General features: G+C 62.6%; 1 protein-coding gene across 2 annotated transcripts in view; it reads left to right on the top strand.

Moving 5' to 3' along the window:
* The window catches only part of RBBP8NL (RBBP8 N-terminal like), a 19087-nt gene that overhangs the window by 7150 nt on the left and 2996 nt on the right, over positions 1-8941 (top strand). The window contains exons 2-12 of one of the 2 annotated variants that reach the window (XM_017503489.1): positions 2111-2253; positions 3397-3439; positions 4335-4430; positions 4741-4853; positions 5375-5447; positions 5641-5798; positions 5926-6008; positions 6377-6543; positions 7094-7823; positions 8101-8227; positions 8722-8803. In XM_017503489.1, coding sequence (XP_017358978.1) covers positions 2193-2253; positions 3397-3439; positions 4335-4430; positions 4741-4853; positions 5375-5447; positions 5641-5798; positions 5926-6008; positions 6377-6543; positions 7094-7823; positions 8101-8227; positions 8722-8803 — 1733 coding nt within the window. In that variant the 5' untranslated portion in view covers positions 2111-2192. Of the gene's footprint in view, positions 1-2110; positions 2254-3396; positions 3440-4334; positions 4431-4740; positions 4854-5374; positions 5448-5640; positions 5799-5925; positions 6009-6376; positions 6544-7093; positions 7824-8100; positions 8228-8391; positions 8642-8721; positions 8804-8941 lie in introns of those variants that run through there. The other variant, XM_037729574.1, reaches the window with a different exon arrangement.

The following is an 8941-nucleotide window of genomic DNA, read 5'->3' as shown; positions in this document are numbered from 1 at the left end:
CACACACAGCACACACACAGCACACACAGCACACACACACAGCACACACATACACACAGCACACACACATACACAGCACACACACACAGCACACACATACACATACACAACACACACACACAGCACACTGCCCCTCCCGACCAAGTGACTCGGAAGCCACTGGGTGAAGAAGTCTGAACCGTGGTGCTTTGAATGTCACAAACGCTGGCTTGCAGAGGCCCGGCCACTTGAGCAGTATCCCAGCCTCCCAGGCCTGAAGGTCAATCTGTGGGAGGAGGGCTAGGTCAGGGGAGGACAGGCACGCAACCCCCACAAGCTCATTCCACCCAGCCCTGCCTGGGGCTCTGCAGGCCACTGGGAATTTGGAAAGGCATGGGAGGGTCTGAGGATGAAGGCTCCAGCCCCAGGTTCGCAGGTCGAGCCTGCAAAGGACCCTCGGCCCCTTCATTCTGGCCTCAGTCTGTGAGGCCACAAGATATCCACTGCCTAAAGGACCTCCTGGGATCTGTGGGTAGCGGAGGCAGGAGGGAGGGAGGGAGCTGGCGACCAGTGGTCCCCTTCAGAGCGGCTCCTGCCCCTTCCTGGCCCCCTCCAGCCCCCGCACATGGGAGCTGCTTCCTTGGGCAGAGGGCGCCACTGTGGCTGTGTTCCCACGTGCTGCGTCTGCGTGTGTAGCTGTGTGTGTCTCTGTGTCTGCACATATTTGTGTCTGCGTGTGCCCACGTCTATGTGTTTCTGCCTGCGTTCGTGCTGTGTGTGGGCATGCCTGTGTGTGTACATGTATGTTGTGTGTCTCTAGGTGTGTGCATGTGTGTTGTGTGTGTGCATGTCTGTCTTTGTGCATGTGTGTTGTGTTGTACATGCCCTGTGTGTCTTTTGCATGCATATGCATGTGTGTTGTATGTACATGCTCTCTGTGTATGCATGTGTGTTGTGTGTGTACACGCTACGTGCATGTCTGTCTTTGTGCATGTGTGTTGTGTACACGCTTTGTATGTACATGTCTGTCTTTGTGCATGTGTTGTGTTGTACATGCTCTGTGTGTCTTTTGCATGTGTGTGCATGTGTGTTGTGTGTACATGCTATCTGTGTGTGCATGTGTTGTGTGTGTACACGTTCTGTATGTGCATGTCTGTCTTTGTGCATGTGTATTGTGCGTGTACATGCTTTGTGTGTACATGTCTGTCTTTGTGCATGTGTGTTGTGTTGTATATGCTCTGTGTGTCTTTTGCATGCATGTGCATGTGTGGTGTATGTACATGCTATCTGTGTGTTGTGTGTATATACGCTTTATGTGTACATGTCTATCTTTGTGCATGTGTGTTGTGTTGTACATGCTCTGTGTGTGTCTTTTGCATGTGTGTGCGTGTGTGTTGTGTGTACATGCTATCTGTATGTGCATGTGTGTTGTGTGTATACACACTCTGTATGTGCATGTCTGTCTTTGTGCATGTGTGTTGTGTTGTACATGCTCTGTGTCTTTTGTATGTGTGTGCATGTGTGTTGTGTGTGCATGCTATCTCTGTGCGTGTGTCTGTGCATGTGTGACAGGATCAAAACCTCCATGGCACTGGAAGGGGGCAGAGATCCCAGGAGATGACTGAGTCCCAGGGTCCAGGTGAGAGGGAGGGAGGTGCTGTGATGGTGGTGTTGGGGCAGGGACGTAGATGGTGGCATGGCCGGGTCTGTGGGCTCTTGCTGGTGAGGTGCTATCAGCACCATACGGCTCTCATCAGGCTTCCCTGTCCCTCCACTGAGGTGCCACGGGACAGGGCTCATGTGAGAACAGTTCAGGCACTGATGGGCCGGGTACCTGGGGAGGACTGGGTGGCTCAGAGAAGCCGGCACTCACCCCAAATGCCCCCTGGCCCCTGCAGCCCCTCCCACATGGCAGCCAGCACCTTGCCCTCTGCCCTCGTCCACAGCAGGGGAGGAAGCCGCACAATGTACTATCTCTGCAGCTGCCCCTGGGGTTCAGGGGCCTCCAGCCCACCTCCCGGGGACAGCCCCTCCAGTATGGTGGGGTCCTGCTCCACACAGACACAGGGAAGCCCAGTCCTCTCCTGGGCCCTTCCTGAGCGGATCGCTGTCCCCCCTTCCTCCTCTTCAGGATGGGCGCAGAGGGACAATAGAGGCTGCAGACGTCTCACACCCCCAGTGCAGAGCGGCCCGGGTCAGGGCCACAGAGAGCCATGGAGAGCTTCATGGAGTCGCTGAACAGGCTGAAGGAGATCCATGAGAAGGAAGTCCTGGGTGAGGGGACAGGGCAGATGCCGGGTGGGGGAGGAGTCTCCACAGCCCCCACCTAAGGGCCGGACACTCACGAATCACCTCCAATTCCCAACAAGCCAGGGGACGGACCCCATCTGTTTGGCCCAGACAGGGAAGTCCTGACCCAAGGCCCAGAGCTACGAAGGGCCAGACGCCCCGCCTGGGCCCCACAAGTGCTGCTCTCACGCCGAATGTCCTCGCACCGCTCCCAGAGTTTGGCCCCGAGGGCAGGGGCACTCTCAAGGGTTGCCACCAACACCTCACAGCCACCTGCCGCACACAGGCCCCACACTGCACATGCTGTATTCTCCCTGGGCCGGCCTCCAGTGTGGCAGAAATGTCCACCCTGGCCGCCTGCTGAGCTCACCAGGGCAGACACCGCCGCTTCCAGAAACAGGAGCTTGTGGCTCTCAGGACCCGGCCGGAGCACGTCAAGTCACTGAGCTGCAACTCTTCCCTTCCCTCTAGGACACACCCCGGGCCCCATCCCTGTCCACCTCCCCCACCAAGACAGGCCTGCAACCCCCAGCCCCCCAGTCCAGTCCCAGGGACAGCACCTCCCCCTGGTGTTTCCACTGAGCACCCGCGTCCACCTGGAGGTCCAGGGACCTGGCTGCTTCCTAGGCAACCGAGAGAGGTGGGGCTGCTGGGCCAAGCCTCCCCCACGCCTGCCCCAGTCCCAGGCTAGCCTGGCCCGGCTGGATCCCCAAGGATGGAGTCTGGTGAGGTCTGCCCCAAAAGCTCATCTACTTCAACACTGTCACACACACACACGCGCACGCACGCACGCACGCACACAGTGGTCCCTCTCAGTCCCTCTGCCTTTCACAAGTGGCTGGCCACTCATGGCACCGGGGTCCCTGCCCACCCCCAGATAGATGCCAGAGCCAGAGACCCCAGGGGAAGCGACAGACGCTGGACCAAGACCACGGAGCCTCAGGCAGCCTCGGGCCTGGGCACAGACGGGACCACCTGGCAGGGCAGCCTTGGGGAGTCAGGCAGGGCTCCCCCAGGGTGCAGGGGACGGGACTGCCACATTGCGGCTCTGCCCAGACCCCGTGGTGGGAGGCTTCAGGGGTGGCAGCGGCTGGGCCTGACCCCCTGCCACTCTGCTTGCTCCCCCAGGCCTGCAGAACAAGCTTCTGGAACTGAACTCAGAGAGGTGCCGGTGAGTCAGGCCAAGCAGAGGCCCTCCCTGAGGGGGCCACACTGGCCATTTCATCCCCCTGAGGCGCGGTTGTGCCAGCACTGCTACCATCCTATGGTGCAGGGGGGAAACTGAGGGAGTCACTTCTCTAAGGTCACATGGCAAGCAGGCAGGGAAGCCGGGACTTGAACCCAGGTGCATCGGCCTCCCAAGGGTGGGGCAAGCCTCCTACTCGGGCCTCTCCCACCCCAGGGTCATGATCAGAATATCAACAGTACATTGGTGATGAGCTGAGGTCATGTCTGGCCATACACTGGCGGGTGGGCGGGCTCCCGTGTTCCGGGCTCCCGTGTTCCAAGCTCATAGACCCAGCTGTGGCTCTGCCTGCACCATGGTGCTAAAGTGGTTCATGGACAAGAGAGACGTCACAGGCCTGGCGCGGTGGCTCACGCCTGTAATCCCAGCACTTTGGGAGGCGAGGTGGGCGCATCACGAGGTCAAGAGATCGAGACCATCTGGCCAACATGGTGAAACCCCCGCCTCTACTAAAAATACAAAAATTAGCTGGGCGTGGTGGTGTGCGCCTGTAGTCCCAGCTACTCGGGATGCTGAGGCAGGAGAATTGTTTGAACCCAGGAGGCGGAGGCTGCAGTGAGCCGAGGTCGTGCCACTGCACTCCAGCCTGGCGCCTGGCGATGAAGCAAGACTCTGTCTCAAAAAAAAAGACCTTCATCACAGAGGGGCAGGCAGATGACTGGGGAGGGGGTCTGCTTCAAGCGCAAGTCCCCACAGGGTCCAGACCCAGACAAAGGCTGCAGGTGCCAGAGGGTGCTGGCCCCAGGCTGGACGGTGGGGATGGTGTGTGGCTTCCTGGGCAGAGCGAGATCCCCCCACCCCCGGCTCTTTCCCGCCACAGGGATGCCCAGAGGATCGAGGAGCTCTTTGCCAAGAACCACCAGCTCCGGGAGCAGCAGAAGACGCTGAAGGAGAACCTGCGGGTGCTGGAGAACAGGTGGGCCTGGGAGGGCGCCTCACAGCATGGCCAGGACAGGGGGCTCCTCAAAGAATGTTCGGGAAACTCCAGGATACACTGAACCAGGAGGGCTTCTCCATTGCAGGACTTCTCAGAGCCTTAAGTCAATTGCATTTTTAAGATTTCTCCCCATACTCAGTGGAACATGGGACCTGGGGTGGGAAGAGGCCTGGGGCTCCACAGAAAAGGTTGGGAAGGGCAGGTGCAGCCCTGGCAGTGAGGCGGTGACTGTCCCAGGCCCTCTTCGGTCTCCGTGCCATCCCTGACTCCCCGCCTCCCCACCCTGCAGGCTGCGGGCCGGCCTGTGCGACCGCTGCATGGTCACCCAGGAGCTGGCCCGGAAGCGGCAGCAGGAGTTTGAGAGCGCCCACCTGCACAGCCTGCATCGAATCTTCATCCTCAGTGAGCCCCGCCCGCCCGGCCACCAGGGTCCTCTCCCTCGGGGCCAGGCAACCCCAGGGCCTGTTCAGCCCGTGTAGGGGAGTGGGGAAAGGAGGCAGGGCCATCGGCCCCACACCACTGGGCAGACCTCACAACCCAATTTACAGACAAACATACAAAGCCCTCAGCTGACTCTGGCATGGCCCTCCCTCAACACAGCCTCCCTCGCTGGGGCTGGTGGCACCCCTGCCCTCACAGGGCATGATGTCCTCCCTGTGACGAGGAAGGTCCTGCAGTCCTGAGGCCCCAGTGGCCCTCCTGATGACCAAGGGCAAGCCCCCTCCCCTCAAGGCCGGTGCTGCCCATTCAATGGCATCCAACCAGCCACTCACACAGCCGGCATCCACGTCGTACCTGCTGCCTGCCAGGCTCCAGGCCACGTGCTGGGGCCACTGCTGAGGGGCTTCCTGGTGCTGTGATGCCCCTGCCCCTGCCCCTGTCCCTCCCACCCCGGCTGCTTTGCCAATTAGTGCCTTTTGCAGCCAACGAGATGAACGCGCTGAAGGAAGAGAACAAGACCTTGAAGGAGGAGGTGAAGCGGCTTCGGGGGCTGGGGTGAGTGGGAAAGGGCACCGGGGCTCAGACACCCAACTCCCGGCACTCCCCAGCACGTTCCTAGGGAGCTGCCATGGAGTGCTTTCAGGCAGCGTCAGGGGAGCTGCGTCCCCTGAGGTCACCCAGGAGTGGGCCCGGCTTTTCTGATCATCGGGATGTTGCTCTCCCTCACCCTCACTGTCTTTACCTCCAGAGATAGGCCCAAGCCCCCAGCCAAGGAGAGCACCTCAGATCCCCCCTCACCCCTGCTGCTCCCTTCCCCCGGTGGCTGGAAGGCCATCACAGAGAAGCCACCGGGAGGCCACGAGGAGGCTGAGGAAGACCACCAGGGCATGGGTCCACGGGGAGAAGGTGCTGTGGGAACTGGCTGGGGCTGAGGGACTGGGGCCCTGCAGGACCAGGGACCCTCTGCCTGGGGCTGGACCTCTGTCCCTCCGAGCACCTCCCAAGCTCTCGACCCCGGCCTCTCCTCCCACAGAAAAGCCAGCGGGGCACAGGGCATCTCCAGTGGCCAGAATCTCCCCAGGTGCCACCCTGCCTGAGCCGCGAGCCCCAGACATGGTAAGGGCAGGAACCTGGAGCCCACCAAGCACAGCAGGCCAGCGCAGGCAGGAGGCTAGAGGAGGCTGCACCCGCAGCATGCCAGCCTCTCATGCACCTCACCCCGATGTGCCCCTCCTTCATCCTGGGCAGGAGCCACCGTGCTCCATCTGGTGTGGGTAGGGGTGCAGTTCTGAGAGGGTGAGTCTAGCAGTGAGCAGGGGCAGACTGGGAGCAGCCCAGGGCAGGTGGCAGAGGCCACGGCAGAGGCCACGTCACCCCCACCCAGGCTGACCCGCCCAGCAGAGGCCACGCCGCCACTGCTCAGGCTGACCTGCCCAGCAGAGGCTATGCCGGCCCCACGCAGGCTGACCTGCCCATCCTCACAGAGCCCCCAGCGCATCTCCAACCAGTTGCACGGGACCATCGCTGTGGTGCGCCCTGGGTCCCAGGCCTGCCCTGCCAACCGTGGCCCTGCCAATGGGACACCGCCACCAGCATTCACCAGAAGCAGCCCACCCAGCCCAGCGTACGAGAGCAGCCTCCCTCTGGACAGGTGCCTGCCTGCCCCACCCCCACCCAGAGCGGCCTCAGACCAGCTCTTCTCTCAGCACCTGGTCCCAGGGCAGTCCCTCCAATTAACCCTCAGAGCACCCAACCTTCTCTGGCTTGGCTTTTTCTGGGCACTCAGCCTGGAGCAAAGTTCCCATGTGGACACCTCCAGAGTGGCCAGGCCTGGGTGTGGGGGCAGGGGATGGGGACATTGTTGGAGAACAAGTGGAGTGTGGAGGCTGGGCAGGTGGCCAGGACCCTCCAGGTGAGGAGCAGGGGTCTGATGTCCCTGCCAAGAAGACATGGAGGCCTCGGCACCTGGCCCCGCCTTAGAGCCCAGACCACAGGTCACCTCTGCACAGCATGGCCTCCGGAGCGGGGCTGAGGCTCCCCTTCCTCCACTACCGGCCATGGGACCCTGCAGCTTGCTCCACCCCTGCAGGCCTCAGTTTCCTTGCCTGTGGAGTGGGGTGCCTGTCGTCTCTCCCCCTCAGGGCTCACTCGGACGGCCACGGCTTACCGCAGCCATGATCACAGCTTCTCCTCCCTCACAGCTTCCTGCGGGCCTCCCGGCCCTCCGCCATGACCCCCGAGGCCCTCAAGTGCTCCCCGAAGGTGGACCGGCTCTGCCTCCTCAACCGCCCCCTGTCTCTGCACCTTGGGAGCCCCCGCAGCAGCCCCCTGGCCCCTGCTGCAGCTTCCCAAGACCCCCGGATCCAGGACCGGAAGGCCAGAGAAGCAGAGGCCTGGGAGGAGCCCACAGACCTGCTGGGGCTGCCCAGTGCCCTGGCGGGCATGCGAGACCTTCACCTGGAGGGCGCACTGCACCTGCTCCTAGCTCAGCAGCAGCTGCGGGCTCGGGCTGGGGCAGGCAGTGCCAGGCCAAAGGACCAGCCCACATGCAGGGAGACACTACCCTCCCCACCGGTGGGCTTGGACTCAGAGGGCCCTGGGAGCAAGGGGGCCAGGGCCATTCCAGCCACAGCAGTCCTGCCTGGAGGGCGACACACTCAGCCCGCCAGCCCGGGCCACACCCAGAGGACAGAGGCTACAGCCACACAGGACTGTGCCCCAGACAAGCCCCTGGACCTCTCGGATCGGGGCCGGGGCCGGGATGCCACCAAGCCAGCCGGCCAAACTGAGTCACTCAGCCCTGCCACTGCCCACACTCCCAGCCCCGAGCCACCCACCCAGTCCAGACCCCTGACTCGCAGCCCTCAGCCACTCAGCAATGGCACCAAGGGGACCAGAGCACCAGAGCAGGACGAGGCCGGCACTCCCATGGTAAGGAGCCCAGCCCCGGCTCAGACCCTGTCCTCAGTCTCCACACCCCGCCCCCACCCCTGGCCACCCTCTAGCCAGACCTTGGGCTGCTCTCTGCCCTCTGCCGACCAAGATGGTTCCCAGGGATAAAGCGAGGCTGCCTCATCCACACTAAAAAGGGAAAGGCTGGCCCCGCCCAGCTGTAGCCCCAGGTGGGGTCCCATAGGCTGTCCAGGGCTGCGTTGGGGGCAGGGAAGACTCCCAAATAAACTCAAGCCACCTACTTGCCTCCCCCCAGGACCCCTCATGCCCACTTCCAGGGCCCCAGCTCGGCCTATCCTCTCCAGGCAGGACAGGGGATGAAGACACAGGGAGGCCTCAGCCGCCTCCGCACCCACAGCCACCTGACCCGGACGGCCACTCAGGTACAGTGAGCACCTAGGGTCAGAGTCCAGCTGGGAAGTGTTTTCCCCGAGGGGAGTGCGGGTGGTGGTCAGCACCCACCAGGAGGGGTATCTCCAGGCCCAGCTCTGCCCTGTGGACCCGACAGACAACCCCAGGCTCCTGGGCTTGGCTTTTCCACCCGCAGACACAGGAGGAAGCTGAGGGTCCCGCAGAAGCTTCTGGAACCACACTCAGTGAGGGGAAAAGCACCCTAGCAATGAGGGCTGGCAGGCAGGCGGTGAGCCCCTCAGGCGGCATCCAAGCTGGGGGCAGGCACCCCAGCTGACGGACACTCTGGGCCTGGGCCCAAACCCCAGTCTGCCACCAGTCATTGGGCGCCCTAGGGCAGGTCACTTGGCCTTCTGTGCCTCAGTTTCCCCATATGCAGAGTTGGCTCCACCCATCCTAGTCTGGCAGGCTCAGGAGACTCCCGGGGGACCCCAGACTGGCCTGACCCACACCCTGCATCCTTCAGGACCCAGCAAGGTTGAAGTGCCGAGGCCAGAGTCCAACGAACTAGATGAGGCGGACACAACCGGCAGCGAGGTGGGTCCCGGGCCACACACTCCGCAGGACTGGGAGGCGTTCCTCCCCCTGACCACACCCCCTTCTCCCCCGGCCACACCCTCGGCAGGACTGGGAGGCGCTCCTCCCCTGACCACACCCCCTTCTCCCGCAGCCACACCCTCGGCAGG

This window comes from Cebus imitator, unplaced genomic scaffold (genome assembly GCF_001604975.1).
Source record: "Cebus imitator isolate Cc_AM_T3 unplaced genomic scaffold, Cebus_imitator-1.0 Scaffold311, whole genome shotgun sequence".
Taxonomy (NCBI): Eukaryota; Metazoa; Chordata; class Mammalia; order Primates; family Cebidae; genus Cebus; species Cebus imitator.
This window is presented reverse-complemented; position numbering and strand designations above follow the sequence as displayed.